The 18,543-nt window shown below is 47.7% G+C and overlaps 3 protein-coding genes across 9 annotated transcripts in view; 1 reads left to right on the forward strand and 2 right to left on the reverse strand.

Moving 5' to 3' along the window:
- The window catches only part of LOC131184401 (RNA-binding Raly-like protein), a 55,811-nt gene extending 48,837 nt beyond the window's left edge, over positions 1-6,974 (forward strand). For all 4 annotated transcript variants that reach the window (XM_058155615.1, XM_058155613.1, XM_058155614.1 and 1 more), the window contains 3 exons: positions 2,408-2,521; positions 3,894-4,054; positions 6,664-6,974. In XM_058155615.1, coding sequence (XP_058011598.1) covers positions 2,408-2,521; positions 3,894-4,054; positions 6,664-6,702 — 314 coding nt within the window. In that variant the 3' untranslated portion in view covers positions 6,703-6,974. The remainder of the gene's footprint in view (positions 1-2,407; positions 2,522-3,893; positions 4,055-6,663) is intronic.
- A 2,112-nt stretch (positions 6,975-9,086) lies between these two features.
- On the reverse strand, positions 9,087-10,322 carry EXOSC6 (exosome component 6). The gene has a single exon (XM_058155612.1). It carries the CDS (start codon positions 10,160-10,162, stop codon positions 9,314-9,316), a length of 849 nt encoding a protein of 282 aa, XP_058011595.1. The 5' UTR covers positions 10,163-10,322; the 3' UTR covers positions 9,087-9,313.
- Positions 10,323-13,474: 3,152 nt separating this feature from the next.
- AARS1 (alanyl-tRNA synthetase 1) overlaps positions 13,475-18,543 on the reverse strand; it is a 32,008-nt gene continuing 26,939 nt past the window's right edge. For all 4 annotated transcript variants that reach the window (XM_058155602.1, XM_058155603.1, XM_058155605.1 and 1 more), the window contains exons 19-22: positions 17,776-17,895; positions 16,290-16,376; positions 14,897-15,010; positions 13,475-14,247 (exon numbers count right to left, since the gene is read on the reverse strand). In XM_058155602.1, the coding sequence (XP_058011585.1) occupies positions 14,062-14,247; positions 14,897-15,010; positions 16,290-16,376; positions 17,776-17,895 (507 nt within the window). In that variant the 3' untranslated portion in view covers positions 13,475-14,061. The remainder of the gene's footprint in view (positions 14,248-14,896; positions 15,011-16,289; positions 16,377-17,775; positions 17,896-18,543) is intronic.

An 18,543-nucleotide genomic window follows, 5' to 3' on the forward strand; every position in this document is an offset into this window, starting at 1 on the left:
GCTTGGTGTGTGTGTGTGTGTGTGTGTGTGTGTGTGTGTAATGTGACTGGGTGGGTGTGGCCAACTTTTTTTTTTAAACTTTTAAAAGCATTTTTTCTACAACCTCTTCGGCCAAAGAGGTTGTAAAAAATGCTTTTAAAAGGCTCTGACGATCCCAGCTGAGCTGCTGGATCATCAGAGGCTTTTTTTTAACTTTTAAAAGCATTTTTGCCTTTAAAGAAAAAAAGCCCCTGATGATCAGGCAACTCAGCTGGGATCATTAGAGGCTTTTAAAAGCATTTTTTACAACCTCTTTGGCGGAAGAGGTTGTAGAAAAAATGCTTTTAAAAGGCTCTGACGATCCCAGCTGAGCCGTACGATCATCACAGCTTTTTTTTACTTTTAAAAGCATTTTTTCTACCTCTTCAGCTAAAGAGGTTGTAGAAAAAATGCTTTTAAAAGGCTCTGACGATCCCAGCTGAGTTGCCTGATCAACAGAAGCTTTTGTTTTCTTTTAAAAGCATTTTTTTTGCCTTTAAAAGAAAAAAAAAGCCTCTGACGATCAGGCAACTCAGCTGGGATCATTAGAGCTTTTTAAAAGCATTTTTTTACAACCTCTTTGGCGGAAGAGGTTGTAGAAAAAATGCTTTTAAAAGGCTCTGACGATCCCAGCTGAGCTGCGCGATCATCAGAAGCTTTTTTTTTTAACTTTTAAAAGCATTTTTTCGGCCAAAGAAAAAATGGTTTTAAAAGTAAAAAAAAACACCTCTGATGATGGCTCAGCTGGGCATGGGGGGGCAGGATTTTTGCTACTGGTTCTACGAACTACCCGCCGCCATCGCTACTGGATCGGGCGATCCGGTCCAAACCGGGAGCATTTCACCCCTGCTATTGAGCCATCTTAGCATTTCACCCCTGCTATTGAGCCATCTTAGTTTAGGGCAGTGTTTCTCAACCTCGGCAACTTGAAGATCTGTGGATTTCCAACTCCCAGAATTCTCCAGCCATAAATTCTGGGAGTTGGAGTCCACACATCTTCAAGTTGTTAAGATTTTTTTTTTTTTTTTGCATTTATATCCCGCCCTTCTCCGTAGACTCAGGGCGGCTTACACTATGTTAAGCAATAGTCTTCATCCATTTGTATATTATATACAAAGTCAACTTATTGCCCCCAACAATCTGGGTCCTCATTTTACCTACCTTATAAAGGATGGAAGGCTGAGTCAACCTTGGGCCTGGTGGGACTTGAACCTGCAGTAATTGCAAGCAGCTGCTGTTAATAACAGACTGTCTTAGCAGTCTGAGCCACCAGAGGCCCAGATTGAGAAACATTGGTTTCGGCTGGCAAAAATCAGGCGTCTGGCAGCATATTTTCCATCTAATATGTTTTATTGCACTAGATTAACAGAGTTGGAAGGGGCTTTGTAGGTCATCTAGTCCAACCCCCTGCCCAAACACCATTTTTGACAAATGGCAGTCCAATTTCTTCTTGAAAGCCTCCAGTGATGAAGCTCTCACATCACACCACATTATTGAAAGGCAAAAGCTTCCACGAGCTATAGCTCATGTCATCAGATGCAGAGACTTGGATATCTTTGTCTAGCCAAGGTTAAATATTCCTTTGTACATCTGTTGTCAAGCAGTCAATTCTGGTTGGCTGAGCAGCTGTGTGGAGCACAGAGCAAAATCTTTAGGATGCTCAGCAGGGCTGGTGACAAGGCTTCCAGTTCAGTTTTTTAAGGGGAAAAAAAGGAAATTAGGAAAAAAGCAAGTAGAAGACAGAAGGAGCTACAGATACAGATTAAGAGAGTTGGAAGGGACCTTATAGGTCATCTAGCCCAACCCCCCCCTCACCCAAGCAGATCCTACACCATTCAGGTCTTCAAATATGGCAGAAACAATGAAGATAGAGAAAGCAGAATTTTGGTTGCCGTAAGGGAAAAGACAGAACAGGAAATGTAACCTGGAGAAACAATGGTGGAAATTTAAAAACAAAAGCAGCATTTCGTATTGAACTAGCCAGCCGATTCAGTCAAAGGCCAGAAGGACCAGGAATAACGTACAAACCGTTCTTATACAAATCTGCTTCTTTGGAAGGAAAGGATTTCCGAGTTTAAAAAACAACAACACTCAATACGAGCCAATTTGTTTGTTGCAGATGTACACAGGGAAACAATTCTCCTGATCTTTATTGTGGCGTCTTTGGCAGCAGCTGTTTTTTTTTTTTTTTTTTTAGATTTTGCTGTTTGCAAAAGCTGGGAAATTATCCTGTTCATTAGCACGGATGCAAATGGCTGCCGGCATAAAAGCTACGAATGAACTGCTCCCCCTCCTCCCCCAGTCCACGTTTCCCAGTTTAATTTCTGCAGAGGGTCTTTAAAAGGAACGCAGCTCATTATTCCGTCTCTCTCTCTCCTCCTCCCTGCAGTGCGAGCCGAAGAATTGCACTCCATCAAAGGGGAATTAAGCCAGATCAAAGCACAGGTGGACAACTTGCTGGAAAGCCTCAATCGGATGGATCAACAGCGGGAACACCCCACAGGTGAGGGAGAGAAGAGTTAGGGAATCGAAGGGCTAGAAGGGACCTTGGAGATCTTCTAGTCCAACCCCCTGCCTAAGGCAGGAGAACTTATACCAGTGATGGCTAACATTTTTGGGACCGAGTGGTCAAAGCGTGTGCGTGCGGGCAAACGCACATGTGCAAATGCGTGCGTGCAAATGGGCACCTGAACCCCCAAAGTGCAATGTATGGGCAGCCCCCGCACATGCGCCCCGCCCCTTTCAAAGATTGTCCAAATCTTTCCTTGAAAACTGCTTAGAGCCCTCACACAAAACTATCGCCCCCAACGCACTGGATCACCAACCAGGAAAGGTTGAGGAACGTTGTCCTACACCTACAGGATCTTAAGATACTGAAAAATAATGTGGCCAAGTAATTTGAATGCAGACGATTTTTACATTTTCGTTTAATTTTCATACAGATACATTTATTTTATTTTATTTATTTATTTGTCAATCATATATAAGATAACAGGTAATAGTATAAACGTAATTTGGATACATGAAAAGAGTAAGTAAAAAGGAATAGTAGGACAGGGACGGTAGGCATGCTGGTGCGCCTATGCACGCCCCTTACGGACCTCTTAGAATGGGGTGAGGTCAACAGTAGACAGTTTAAGATTAAAGTTTTGGGGGTTTGGGGAAGAAACTACAAAGTCAGGTAGTGCATTCCAGGCACCGACCACTCTGTTACTGAAGTCATATTATCTGCAATCAAGTTTGGAGCGGTTTACCTTGAGTTTGTATCTATTGTGTGCTTGTGTATTGCGGTTGAAGCTGAAGTAGTCATTGGCTGGTAGGACACTCTGGTAGGTAATTTTATGTACTATGCTTAGGTCAGACTGAGGTTGGCGTAGTTCAAAATTGTCTAAGCCCAAAATTTGAAATCTGATGGCATAAGGTATTTTATTGCGGGTAGAGGAGTGGAGGACCCTTCTCGTAAAATACCTCTGGACTCTCTCGATTGTATTTATGTCCAATATGCAGTGCGGGTTCCAGACAGATGAGCTGTATTCAAGAATTGGTCTAGCAAATGTTTTGTATGCCCTAGTTTGCAGTACAATATTACCAGAGAAGAAACTAAGCAAGATTAGGGTTAACAACTCTTAGTGCCTTTTTGGCAATGTTGTTACAGTGGGATCTGGCACTTATATTGCCCCTAACAATTTGGATCCTCATTTTACCCACCTCGGAAGGATGGAAGGCCGAGTCAAACCGTGAAATGGTTGTAAGTCGAGGACTACCTTTATTTAAAACGTGTTTCACAGATGGGCGAACCCTCAAAATTCCCTGATCTTCCTGGCTAGAATAGGAGACACCTCCCGCACCCCCCTTGAGCATCTCTGATCTCACAGGTGCCAAGGACAGCAAGAGGAAATTGTTCGCAGGCGTGGACCCTTCCTCCCCAGCAGGAGAACTGATCAGGATGAAGGAAAGCGCCAAAAATGAGGGTCACCCCCCTCAGCAAGAGGTTGACAGCGCAGAGGAGAGCACAGACACCGAAGAAGCCACGGCGGTAAGCGGGGCTGTGAGGTTTATGCCAAGGGAGCAGCATTTACTCGGCCAGATGGGATTTTACTGCATTTCCTTCACACATCAGAGCATCCATCCTCATTTGCCTCAATGGCGTGTTTACGCTGCTGTTTCTCCTCCTCCTGTTATCACATAGCTCAGAAGCATTGGGGGGGAGGGAGGGGGAGGGAGGGGGAGGGGAGGGCAGAATGGTATCATCCACTTCAGGGTGGAAATGGACGATACAGTTCTAGAGGTCTTTGCTGTTGAAGGTAGCTTAGCTGGAAAACACCGAGCTGCAAAGAAGATTTGGCCGCTGAATTAATGCCTGGGTTGTAATCTGCTCAGGTTATTTATTTTGTCAAGAGCGTCTCTGGAGATTCTCAGGCCGTGGCTGTCTCAAAGGTGGTTTTTTCTTTTCTTTTCAAAAGGCATCTGGACTTTTGTTTTACCTTGAAGACGTTTCGCTTCTCATCCAAGAAGTTTCTTCGGTTCAAGGAAAAACAAAAACAAAGGAAGTCCGGGTGTCTTTCGAAAAAGCGCCTTTGGGATATTTGCAGGGCCGGTTTAGCTCTGCCTGGTAAGGCCTGTTATTAAGAACACAAAGCCTGCAATTACTGCAGGTTCGAGCCCGGCCCAAGGTTGACTCAGCCTTCCATCCTTTATAAGGTAGGTAAAATGAGGACCCAGATTGTTGGGGGGGCAATAAGTTGACTTTGTAAATATATACAAATAGAATGAGACTATTGCCCTATACATTGTAAGCCGCCCTGAGTCTTCGGAGAAGGGCGGGGTATAAATGTAAACAAAAAAAAAAAAAAAAAAAATTTGCCAAGAGATTGATGAAATGAAGGGGACGTGGTGGCTCGGTGGCTAAGGCGCTGAGCTTGTCGATCGAAAGGTCGGCAGTTCAGCGGTTTGAATCCCTAGTGCGCTTAACAGGGTGAGCTCCCGTGAGCTCCCGTTACTTGTCCCAGCTTCTGCCAACCTAGCAGTTCGAAAGCATGTAAAAAATGCAAGGAGAAAAATAGGGACCACCTTTGTTGGGAAGGTAACAGTGCTCTGTGCACCTTTGGCATTTAGTCATGCTGGCCACATAACCCTGGAGATGTCTTCGGACAGCACTGGCTCTTCGGCTTTGAAACGCAGATGAGCACTGCCCCCTAGAGTCAGGAATGACTAGCACATATGTGCGAGGGGAACCTTTACCTATAATGTAGGGAAGGGGGGGGGGTGTCCCAATTTTTTTTAGGCTAAGGACCATGCAAGAGCGTGAAGGTGCTTCTAAAGGGCAAGACCAAAAAAAGGGAAGCAGAACGAAGAAAATAATGTCCCCGATTTAACTGCAATTAAATTCCACTTAATTAGACAATTAACGTTGCTTCTTCTGCATCGAATCACCGTCTCTTTCCGTGACATTAAACATTACAATTTGGCAGTAGCATTTGGAAGATTCTGGAACCAAGAGGCTTTCAAGGGCAAAGCATGAAATAACTAAAACCTGGTGAGTTGCTGCCAGCTAGTGATCCGGCTCACCCTTAACATTAAACCATAATGCAGGGGGTTTGGTTTTGGTTTCCCGCATTAAAAAATGCTGCATGGTTTATTTCCCATGCAAAGAATGAGGGAAGGGTTGAATTGAGTTGCGGGATCTCAGAATGCTCGCCCTGGTATGTAAACCGTGGCTTAGCCATGTTTCATTGGTGTGACTTGAGTTGAAGTCCACAAGTCTTAAAGGGACCAAGGCTGGAGACCCATGCCCTAAACCATCTCTGAATCCAGTTGCTAAAAACTGGTGGTATGACTTCCTACCGTTTTGAATTTGAAAATACTTCAAAACAATAGTGTAATACCTCAAGAGTGGTACGGTGGCCTAGAGGTGGAGCTCTCGCCTCACAATCAGGAGGCTGTGAGTTCCATCTTAGGTAGAGGCAGCTATTTCTCTCTCTGGGCACACTGAGCAGCCCACCCCTAATTTTAACCCTATCAGATGCTCGCCCAAATAATTCTGAAGGTGCATTGAGCACTGAAAAGGTTATTCCTTCCAGCTTCTGATCGCTCTCTTTCCATAATATCCGACATTTGGGAACTACGAAATGTAATATGTTTCTATAGCTCTATAGGGACGCGGTGGCTCAGGGGCTAGGATGTTGAGCTTGTCGATCGAAAGGTCGGCAGCTCAGTGGTTCGAATTCCTAGTGCTGCCGTGTAACAGGGTGAGGTCCCGTTAACAGGGTGAGCTCCCGTTACTTGTCCCAGCTTCTGCCAACCTAGCAGTTTCGAAAAAAATAGGGACCACCTTGGTGGGAAGGTAACAGCGTTCCATGCGCCTTTGGGGTTGAGTCATGCTGGCCACATGACCACAGAGATGTCTTCGGACAGTGCTGGCTCTTTGGCTTTGAAAGAGATAAGCATGGCCCCCTAGAGTCGACAACAATTAGCATGTATGTGCGAGGGAAACCTTTACCTTTTTATAGCTCTAGATACCTGATTCAGATGCCATAGGAAGCCATGGATGACCTCCAATCGGCTTAAAAACAGAGCAGCTGCAATTGAACAAGCTCAGAGTTACCATAGATAGTTACCATATCAGAGTCTTTTGTTCCCTTGCAGGTGAGAAACCACACACCGGATCCCGAAGGAAGCCAGTAAGGAGGGCTACCTTGCTGGGATCCCTCGCCAAGCGCTTCCTTTTCTATGTATCGCGTTTCCTTCCCAAGGCTTCAGCTTGTGCAGCCTCCGACGTCGCTTCCTTGCAATCCGTGCTGGTACAGAGGAGACAGGAGTCCAGCTGCAGCATCGCTGCTGCTCCGTAGCTGGCGGAGAGCTACCTACGTCAACTTACGGGAGGACCTTGGGTGCTGTTGTTAGAGAACAACCTTAAACATAGGTCCGGGATGGGAGAAAAGGGGTGGGGTGGGGAGGGGAAGGAAAAGCAGGCACCGTGACTGCACATTTGAACCAATCGTTGTGGCTCTGAAATAAAACAGTAGCAACGTGCTACAGATCAACTGTGTTTTGTTTTTTTTTCTTTCAAAGAGCAATTGCAGGTCAGGTGCAAAAGATGCTTCCGAGTCCTGCTTAATCTTGTCTGCAGACATCAAAGGATGTCGTTCTGGGATTTGCGTGGCACACATTGTCCTAAGCAAGGCCGGACCGAAGATTTTATGGCGCGAATATTTTATTTATATTTCTTATTTCTAAACCACCCATCTCCCTCAAGGTAAGGGAGGTGTTAGGTGATTAATGATAGACGTCATGGGGGCCTTTGGTGCAGGTTCTTCTAGTCTCGTGATGGCGAACCTATGGCATGCAAGCCAGAGCCCACTCTATGGGCATGCACGTCGTCGCCAGCTGCTCTTTTGGTTTACAGAAAGCACATATGCGCCCCGGCTAGCTGCTCTTCGTGCACGCCGGAAAACAGTATACCTCTCTACTTTATCCTCTTCTGAATGTTATCTCATCTCTCCAGACTTAAAAGCTTCACCCACGCCTCTTTGCCTAAGTAGTTTTTGCTTATTTTCATTAAAATAACATTCTTTATTCTCTACAACGGGAGGAAGCAAAATGTTTCAATATACAAAGCAAACCTATAGAAAACACAAAGCTTTACAAAAGAAATGTTTTAATTATAAACAAGATAACCGGTCTGTTGAACTGATATGTTCGGATTAACAGCCAGAAAATCAAGTCCCAGTGAATTATTAATCTGAGGGGGAAAAAATCACACTCAATGAAAGTCAGGAGAATGCTGAAGGAGACTCGAGAAGATATGAACAAAAAAAATTGTACTAACAAGGATTTAGTCAACCTAGGATGAAAAACAAGAAGTAAAAGATAACAATGTGGCTTATTTCCTAGACAGAAGAAGCCAGGAAAAACAAAACAAAGCAAAACAAACAAGACTGAGGTTCCCCCCCCTCTCATTTTTGTGTGAAAAAATGGTATCAACATTAATTTGACCTTTAAAAACATGCATTTACACAAGCTACTGGCTGTATCTGTCCAAAGCACTAAATAAATTATGGTTAACCAGTGGATCACGCTGAGTTCATAAGGAATGAAACAAGCCATGTTATTTCTTAATGTCATAACCTGAATCGCCACGGACGCCCCTCTTAAGACATCAGGTTTTTTTTCCAGGTCAATCGTGGTTAACTGTGGTTTCTGGTGAAAACTCAAAAGCCATCACTTCAACCTAAAACCTAACTGGCAAAAAACTCCCGTGAAACCAAGTCTTCCCTTTTCGTCCAAAGAAGGACCACATTAACAAACAGGGCAAAGGCCGTTTTCCGCAGGACCAACATTCTCTCGTATCATCAAATTTCAGTAGTTGTGGGTTCAAGGGTTAGTTACCCAACTTTTTTTTTTTTTTAAAAAAGAGTCAACTGTACAAAATTGGAGTCGAAACAGGTTTAACAGATTAACAGAGTTGGAAGGGATCTTATAGGTCATCTAGTCCAGGGGTCTCCAACCTTGGCAACTTTAAGACTTGTGGACTTCAGCTCCCAGAGTTCCTCAGCCAGCAAAGCTGGCTGAGGAATTCTGGGAGTTGAAGTCCACAAGTCTTAAAGTTGCCAAGGTTGGAGATCTCTGTTTTAGATCATCTAGTCCAACCCCCGCCACCCCCCTCTGCTCAAGCAGGAGACTCTACACCAGAGGTGTCCAAACTTGGCCCCTTGAAGAGTGGTGGACTTCAACTCCCAGAATTCCCCAGCCAGCATGAGCTATAAATATGAGCAAGTTGCTGGCTGGGGAATTCTGGGAGTTGAAGTCCACCACTCTTCAAGGGGCCAAGTTTGGGCATCCCTGCTGTACACCATTTCTGACCAATGGCAGCCCAAACTTTTCTTGAAAGTCTTTAAAAAGTTTTTAAAAAGACAAGACTCTGGTGGACCCCCAAGGTAAAGAAGAACAGATTAACAGAGTTGGAAGGGACCTTCCAGGTCATCTAGTCCAACCCCCGCAATCCCCCCTCTGCTCAAGCAGGAGACCCTACACCATTCCTGACCAACGCCAGTCCCATCTTTTCTTGAGAGTCACAGTCACAGCTTCTTGGGGGTGGGTGGGACCTTGCAGCAATGTCACCTCCAAGCGGAGGGCGTGCGTAAAGTTTCCAAAGGCAGCCCTTGGGGATCCGGCAAGGTCTCTTCCTCGCCATCCCTCCGTCCTTCTTCACCTGCTTCCCACATCGAAGGTCCGAAGTGTCGTCGTCGCCCCGATCCCTGCTCCAAACGCCCCGGTTGGAAAAAGCCGCGAGTTCTCAAGCCTTCCCCGCTGCAGCTTCCTCCGTCTCCATCTCGGCGGGCTCCTCCTGGGGACCCTCGTGCGTTTGGCGGCGCTTGGCTGCGCGCAGGAGGCTCTGGCGCAGCAGCGGGTAAAGCCGCTGGCAGCCGTCGAGACCCAGGCGGAGCGCTTGAGCCCAGCTGTCGACCTGACCGCCGTCGCCGCTGCCCAGCAAGCCGGCCACTTGGTTGAGGGATGGCAGGAGCGCCACGGTGAGGCGGGCGGCGGCGGCGCGCTCCTCGGGCTCGGTGGGTTGGAGGCGCCACTCGCCGGAGGCCGCCCGGCTGAGCGCGCAAGCCGCCACCAGGTCGTAGAGCTCGACGCCGGCGTCGGCTAAGGCCAAGCCGGCGGCGCACAAGGCGGCGGCCAAAGCCGAGCCGCCGTCTTGCAGGAGCAGCGCGCTGACTTCCAGCTGCGCCCGCGGGTAGCGCGCCAAGCGCACGGCCGGTTCCAGCGCTTCTTGCAAAGCCAGAGTCAGCTCGGGTTCTTTGTCGGCCGGATGGCTACGGGCTCCGCGGCCGGAGAAAGGAGCCCGTCGGAAGTCGCAGACTAAGCGGCCGCGGGGTTCGGTAGCCGGGACGCCGCCGCCCGCTTCGCGCGGCCCGGCTACGGAGCACAAGACTTTAGTGCCTCCGTCCAGCTCCACGTAGGCCGAGCCTTTGGCTTGGCTCAGCAGGCCCACGCGGGCGAAGAGAGGCTGCAAAGCCGAAGGGTCCCGGCTGGCTTGGATCTCTTCGTCGCTCTCCTTCTGGCCCTCCGGCGGCACGTACAGCAGAGGCGACTGGGACTCCTCCGGGCCCGGCACACGCCGGTGATCCAGCGGCATGGCCACCCCCTCCCGGCTTTGGCGCGCCTGGCTCCGGAAAGGGAAGGGCGGAGGAAAGCGGCGAAGGAGGCCTTTTCGCCCCGGAGCTCCCCCTGCCGGCTTTGGCTCTCCGCGGCCGGCTGGAGCGTCTCCACCGCTTAGAGCGCTTTTTGCGCATGGCTTAGATCTATCATCTCTCTCTCTATCATCTCATCTAATTATCTCTCTCTCACTTTATCTCCCTCCCTCCCTCCCTCCCTCTATCCATCCATCCATCCATCCATATTCCCTCTCTCCTCTCTCTCTCCATCCATCTGTATTCTCTCTCTCTCTCAATCTATCTATCTATCTATCTATCTATCTATCTATCTATCTATCTATCTATCTATCTATCCTATCTATCAATCATTTCATCTACTTCTCTCTCACTTTATCTCTCTTCCTCCATCTCTCTCTCCTATCTATCCATCCATCCATTTGTATTCCCTCTCTCTCCATCCATCTGTATTCTCTCTCTCTCTCTCATCTATCCATCCATCCATCTGTATTCTCTTGCTATCTATCTATCTATCTATCTATCTATCTATCTATCTATCTATCTATCTATCTATCTATCTATCTATCTATCTATCTATCTATCGTATATAAGATAACAGTAAAAGTATAAACGTAATTTGGATACACGAAAAGAGTAAGTAAAAAGGAATATTAGGACAGGGATGGTAGGCACGCAAGTGCACTTATGCAAGCCTCTTACAGACCTCTTAGGAATGGGGTGAGGTCTACAGTAGACAGTTTAAGTTTAAAGTTTTGGGGGTTTGGGGAAGAAACCACAGAGTCAGGTAGTGCATTCCAGGCATTAACAACTCTGTTAGTGAAGTCATATTTTCTGCAATAAGAGTTTGGAGCAGTTTACCTTGAGTTTGTATCTATTGTTTCCTCGTGTATTGTTGTGGTTGAAGCAGAAGTAGTCATTGACAGGTAGGACATTGTGGTGGATAATTTTATGTACTGTGCTCAGGTCAGACTGAAGTTGGCGTAGTTCTAAGTTGTCCAAGCCCAAAATTTGCAGGGCTGCTCTGTTCCTGAGGGCTGTAGAGATTCTCAGGTCATCCAGGTCGTGGTTGTCCCAAACAGGAGTGAAACCCAGCAGGTTCTGACAGGTTCTAGAGCAGTGGTCACTAACTGGTGGTCCGTGGTGGTCTGTGAGAAAATTTTGGTGGTCTGAAGAAAAGTTATTTGCATTTTTTTATATTGCACTAAATACTGTTTATCTTTTTGAAAATTCGTATTAGTGGCCCGCAGGATTTACAATTATGAATTTAGTGGTCCCTGAGGTCTGAAAGGTTGGTGACCCCTGGTCTAGAGAACCAGTAGCGGAAACTTTGAGCAATTTGGAGAACTGGCGAATACCACTTCTGGCTGGCTCCCGAGTAGGGTGGGAATAGGGATTTTGCAATATCCTTCCCCCAGGAGTGGGGAGGGAATGCCTTACCCTGCTTAGTTTTTTTCAAGATCACCTGTTACAGCCCGCCAGCAGCCTGCGGAGCTGGCAATGGAGTCGGACAGCGATGAGGCTGAGGAAGAGCGTGGGCCAGTCCTGGAGGCTGGGGAAGGCCCGGATGAGGGCTCTGTGTTGGAGGCAGAGGTGGGGCCAGGACCATCGGGGAGTGAAGTGCGGACTCCAGAGCCTCCAGAGCCTGATAGTAGTGAGGCAGAGGAACAGGAGGAGCCTGTTCCTAATGCACACATGAGAAGAGCTGCCAGAAGGCAAGAGCAGCTCAAGCAAAGGCGACGACTTGGGAGTAGGGCCAAGAGATGATTGTCCCCTCCCATAAGGCTTAAAACAGACCAGCAATGGCGTTTGGGCTTTGCCGGAAAACGTTGGTAGCTTCGTCTTCATCTTGCATTTATTTTTGTGACTTCTGAACTTTTGCCAAGAAAGGCCTTTGGCAGTTTCCCTAATTGGACCAAGGTTGGTGATAGGACTGAAGAATTGTGTTGGGAGGAATTTGCTTTAATTTAGTTGAACTACGCTGACAATGAAGTGATTCTCAGCTCTTCAAATAAAGTTTGTTTTTATACTGACTTGAGTTTCCTACTGCCTTCTTGGGCCTGGGTCACATCATCATCCAAAGCGCACTGGATGCTGACATCAGGTCTTATTTTGAGGGGTATGCCATCCACTGACTAACCTCACTTGCCTGCGTCACCCCCGGCTTCCTTTTCACTGTCAGAGGCCTTCAGGAATTTCTTCTGCGGCTGGCCAGGCTTTCCTGAAGGCCTCTGCAGATGATAACAGAGCTCCGGATCCATCTGGAGTTGTTATTATCAGCTACGGAGGCCTTCAGGAAAGCCTTGCAGGCTGCAGAAGAAATGGGCCGGCAAGGCAAGTGTCGGGGTGTGCGAGGCCTGTCCAAAGTTAAGTAGTAGGGCAGCTCTACCCCTCCCATCCCAGCCCTAGCTTAATTTTTACCCGTGCACTCTGGAGTGGCCGGGATCTTAACCCGGGCTTATTTTGGGGGTTGGAAACCAAGCTAGGACTCACTTTCAGAGTAGGTCGTATTTTCGGGGAAACTGGTAGCTGGGCGCAATTAAGGTAATCGAGACAATTTCAATAAGCCTCGTATCTGTTTTGAGTTATGTTTTCAACCAGCCCATCATCCACAACCACAGCTTTGTTGTGCCTCGCTCACCCCCCTCTCCGCAGCCGGGCCCCTCTCATCTCCTGTTATCTCAGCCAGGGACTGATAGTGCAGACGAACGGCCTGGCATGCCTCCAGCCCAGTCCTGGCACCATGCCCGGACAGACCGAGCAAATAAACCCCTCCCCCACAGCATGTGAACATGAGGAGCCTGAAGCTAGTCACGAGCTGGAATTGCCAGCAGCTGGAGGATGGACAGATCCACGCTTCCGGAGAATGGAGAGGCGATGTCAGGAAAAGGAAGGGAGGGGCAGGCCTCAGGATAAGTGCTGAGTCATGGAGTCACACCCCATGGCCTATATAAAGGATCTGCTTTCTGGCATTCTTTGAGTCAGGCAAAGTCTAATCTGGATTGCTGAAGTCACACCTTGGACTCCTGCCTGCCCTGAGAACTCTGACAGAACTTTGGCAAAGCTGCAGAGGCTTTGTGGCCATGCTTGATACAGAATTCCCCGACCCGGCCGTCAGAGGAGGAGTGGGATACGACACAGCTTGTTGCGTGAGAGGGGGGAAAAAAAGCTTCATTTCCCCAATGTTTTCTGCAAAGGAGAACAAATTGTGTTAAATCCGAAGCGTTCACTCTCTTCCGTGGCATGCAACGCGCTGCTCCAATAAAACGACACGCTTGTTATTTCTACTGTGCGATACACAGAGTCTGCTTGTTTTATTCAGCATTGGCCCTATCTGACACACCCCTCCCCTCCAATTTTCCACGGGGTGGGGTAGGGCAGGCTCATTCTAACGGAGGTTTAAAACAATGAGGGGGGAAGGAGGTTTCTATGGTTAGAAAAGAAAAAATGGGACGACGGCAGGTCAGAGTCATCCCTGCGTATATTCACATAACACGCCAAACTTAGTGCTTAAATCACAGATGAGAAGGAAACTAACTGCACGATTCCCTTTAAACTGCACAGTGGCATTGCAATGAAGGATACACTTATGTGACAAACTGGAGGGTCAGTTCCTTAGCAGCAGGTGTCCTGAGATGGCACGGCTATTCTCAAGAGGTGGGGGGTCAAAGGGCACGGCTCTGGCTTCATGGCCAACTATCCAGATAATCGACTTTTCCAACCGTCTCTCTTGAGTTCATGCTGGATAAATGTAGGACAACCACGTACGGTCTAGTCCTCCACCGATGGCGCTAAAAGAAACATCTAAGCTATAGGCCTGCAGGCAAGGAACGTCCTTCCCGAGTTTGATGCCAGGTGGGGGGGTTCAGTTCTTCAATTCGCTGAGCTTCAGCTTGGCAAATTCGGTGGCCACCTGGAGGGCTTCCTCGAGGCAATCTGTGTTTTTGCCCGTCGCCTGGGCAGACAGGTCTTTCCCTCCTCCCTTGCCATCCATCAGCACGGAGACTTGCTGTACCCACTCGCTGGCCTTCAGACCTTTGCCGGCAACTTCCTGCAACCGACAGAAGGGAACATTTGTAGCGCTGGATTGAACTGTGGTGTCCCTTGTTGCACTCTGAGCCCGGTTGTTTTCTTGCAGATGTTTCATTATCAAATACGTTACCTAGTTTGGGAATGGAACGCCTGCAAGAAAACAACCTGCAAGCTCAGAGAGCACCAAGAACGGCACAACTTCCTGAAAGACAAAACACTTGCAAATCTGCAATTAAAACAAACCACGTGTCAACTCGCAAAGCATCCCTGGCCTGCTCTCGAGTTGCCATAGGCAAGGGGGGATGGGAAACTGATGAAGCAACACGGCAGCCAAAAACAGGAGCACATTCCAGACATATCTCTCTCAAGGCTGTCTCCCAGGGTTACCCACAGCGGCCGGAGGGGAGTGATCTCTACAACCTGCAAAATTGCTCCGTTGATGAATGTGATTGATGACACACCCTGGGGGGAGGGGGGGAAACAGGGTCATGATTAGGGCCATAAATTACGTGGGGTCAGAGTTGGCTTCATTTGGGTACAATGCTGACGTGGAGCTCCTAATAAATAACTGGATTTCTTCTGCGAGCTTGGCTCGAAGCTCATGATTTTCGTTTCTTGAATTATCCGTATTCTACCCAGACTCCAGAGGTGCTCCCAATCTTATTTACCTGAGGAACTTGGCATAAGCAGGTAATTTTGCCTGCTTCGTTATCCACGCTGAAAAGCATCGCGGCTGTCTCGGGAGAATGTGTCTTCAAGAGCTTCAGGGATTCATTCAAGGCCTGTGGAGAAAGAGGGTGCTGGGAAGTGGCATTTGAAGCTGGACCAGGAAAGAACTGAAGAACTGAAATAACCCCTCAACATTTGGCGATTGAGGGAGGTCAGGCTGGAGAAAAGGCCACGGATCATTTCTCATGCCAAGAAGAGGGGTGTGTGTGTGTGTGTGTGTGTGTGTGTATGCAGCCACTTCTTGTCCTCTAGATGGGAACCAAATGTGCAACTTTCTCTCTGTGTTTTGTTGTTCGGTTGCTAAGTCAGGTCTGACTCTTTGCGACCCCATCAGTTATATCTCTCTATGCACCTCTGCCCCTTTCACAATAGCACTTAAAGACTTATATACCACTTCACAGTGCTTGATAGCCCACTATAACAGGGGTCTCCAACCTTGGCAACTTTAAGACTTGTGGACTTCAACTCTCAGAGTTCCTCAGCCAGCAAAGCAAAGCTGGCTGAGGAATTCTGAGAGTTGAAGTCCACAAGTCTTAAAGTTGCCAAGGTTGGAGACCCTTGCTCTATAAGGAGTTTACCAAGTCAGCCTATTGCCCCTCAACAATCTGGGTTCTGTTGTGGTCCATCAGCAGTCTGCGGACCTGGCAGCGGAGCTGGACAGTGAGGAGGCTGGGAAGGACGATGGGCCAGTCCTGGAGTCAGGGGAAGGCCTGGACAAGGCTCTGCATCGGAGGCAGAGATGGGGCCAGGGCCATCTGGGAGCGATGCACGGACTCCGGAGCCTCCAGAGGTGGACAGCAGAGAGGCAGAGGAACAGGAGGAGCCTGTTCCTCATGCACTCATGTGAAGAGCTGCCAGAAGGCAAGAGCAGCTAAAGCAAAAAGGACGACTCCGGAGTAAGGCCAGGAGATAATTGGCCCCTCCCATAAGGCTTAAAAGAGCAGCAACGAGCCATTGGGTTCTTTGTAGAAAAGCAATGTTGATTCCATTGCTTCTTGTCAGCATCTCTTGAACTTTGCGGGGTTTTTACCAAGAAAAGCCTTTGGCAGGTTGCCAAAGACAACAAAGGTTGGTGACTGAATTAATTCTCAGCTGTTCTAATAAAATATGTTTGAGCAGGACTGAACTGTGTTTGGTAATCACTACTTGGGCCTCGGTCACAACAGGTCCATATTTTACCGTCCTCGGTAGATTGGAAGGTTGAGTCAAACCTTCAGCCTTTCAGGATCGAACTGCTGACAGTTGGCAGAATTAGCCTGCAATGCTGCATTCTAACCCCGGCACCACCACGGCCTCACAAAGGATGGTTGCACTTGGGGTGGGGGGCAGTACCTTAGCAGAAGCACCATTCTCCATTTTCAGAATGACCAGAGGCTGGTTGGGATAAGCTTCAATGAGCTGCTTCATTTTGTCCAGCACCTTGGAGAAGAAAGAGACGCATGAGACAAATGTGAGGTTGCCTAACTGAGGTCGCAAAAGAGATGGAAAAACGAGGCAGAGAGAGTCCTTACTCTACATGTTGTCCTTAGCTGGGGTATGTGCAGGAGTGGGATTCAAAAAATTTAGCAACTGCTTTGCTGCCCGGTTGATGGGTGGGCGTGGCCATGGTGGGCGTGGCCTACTCGGCCTCCTGTACCACAGTGAGGGAGGGGGGCATTTTTGGCCTTCCCAAACTCTGGAAGCTTTCCTCGAACCTCCGGGAGAGCAAAAATGGCCTCCTCCAGGCTCCGGAGGCAGGAAATGGGCCTGTTTCCGGACTTCCGGAAGGCCCTTTTTTCCCCCTCCCACGGCCTCCACGCAGGCCTTGCACTTACCTGGCATCCAAAATGGGCTGCGTGGAGACTCCTAGGAGGGGCGGGGCAGGATGGGCAGGGCCAGCCATTCCTTCCAACTACCGGTTTGGCAAATCAGATGTAAAATTAGCACCCGGTTCGCCCGAATTGGCTGAATCCCACCCCTGGGTCTATGTATTATGCCAGGTACAAAGGCGCACACGTGCGCGACAAAAATAAATGTGCCAACTTCTCAGCCAAGTCTGGCTTGCTAAAATAAAGATTCAAGAGAGAAGGTGGGACAAGTTATGACAAACCTTTGCCAACATGCGGTTCTTCCAGATGTTTTAAGAGTTACACCCCCCAGAATTTCTATCTAGTATGGCAACTGTTAGGACTTCTGGAAGTTTTAGTCTTTGCACACTCAAAACCTCCCAGATTGGGAATTGTTCTCTTAGGATTTTTGTTTCTAAAGATGACCAAGTTAAAGGTCCAGAATCAGAAAGACGACACCACATGATAAAAGGAACAGCCATGCTGCTCTTTACGATACAAGCAGTAGCAGCAACACAGTTCTTTGCAGTTCGCCATCTGCCTAGATTTCAAAGGGAAAATGCAGAGTTCTCAGCTTATAACCACGAACAGAGCCTGCCCATCCTGGTCATTATTCGTGATGGTCATAAAATGACTCACCAGGACGACTAACCTGAGTTTAAGGATCTTTTTGGCAGCCCATGGTTCGCTATGGGCTGGTTTTGTCCAAAACCAGAAATGCCAATTTTTTGCCAAAAACCTAAAAAGGTGGTCGCACGACTGTGGGACACTGCAAACAGCCATAAATGCAGTCTGGATGCAGTCTCTTCACATGAGGATGAGGTGAGAGGGAGTTGGAACTTCAGAAGCAGGTTCTTATGTACCTCCTGGGATCTCCCTGGGAGATTAACTTTGAACGGTCTCTTGTCAAAAATCAAGGACTACCTTAGAACAATTTCTAAGCTCTTCATGAGTAAATAGCACGGGGAAAGGAAATCAGGAGAGAAGCTCACTCTTTTCTGGATGTCGGCTTTGCTGGCCCGATCCAAATCATCCATAATCTTCTTCAGTGCTTTTAGGGCTTCTCTGAGTTCATCTTTCTGCCACTGGGGAATGATGGCCGTAGCCAGGGCCTGCAAAATAGAAAACATCTCTGTCAGGAAATTATTATTTGCCTAACTAGTTGGCCAGGCAATATATAAACTAACTATGTATGTTTATAGAAAGGCATGATATTGCTTTAAGGCTGTGCTGCATCATTGCAAGCATCCTGATTGGCTGAGCTCTGTAGCCAATGTATAAAAGGACTATTAAATTATGGCTTGTTTGGGGAATCTACAGAGACGATACAGCATTGTAAGCTGAAGACATGCTGCAACTGCATACTTGAGCTTTATGATCGTTGCTTGATCATGGCTAGTTACTGATTCCTCAAGATACTGACTGTTGTGAATTGAACTGAACTGAACTGAAAGAAGACCTTGTTTGTTTTACAAGTCTACCTTGGTAAGAAGACTGACTGACTTTATATGTGTATGACCTAAAATTGTTTTTGGACTATGACGTTGCCTTTTCCCTAAAAGTAAAGGAATATCAAACCCCAGTTTGTCTGCAAGTGGCTGTTATTGTATAGAACCAGTCTTAGTCGTTTTCATGCGTAGGGTACTTTGCTCAGCAGTCCACAACCTTGGTTGTGAACCCAGATTACCCTTAACAATCTCGATGTTATAGCTTCAGATGTGGTGGGCTCCCATCCCTAAAGTTTCTAATTCTTTAATTTA

This window comes from Ahaetulla prasina, chromosome 12, assembly GCF_028640845.1.
Source record: "Ahaetulla prasina isolate Xishuangbanna chromosome 12, ASM2864084v1, whole genome shotgun sequence".
NCBI lineage: Eukaryota > Metazoa > Chordata > Lepidosauria > Squamata > Colubridae > Ahaetulla > Ahaetulla prasina.

Bases quoted from the DNA above. Each gene is read 5' to 3' on its own strand.
- EXOSC6 (XM_058155612.1), bottom strand. From the start codon at position 10,162: ATGCCGCTGGATCACCGGCGTGTGCCGGGCCCGGAGGAGTCCCAGTCG.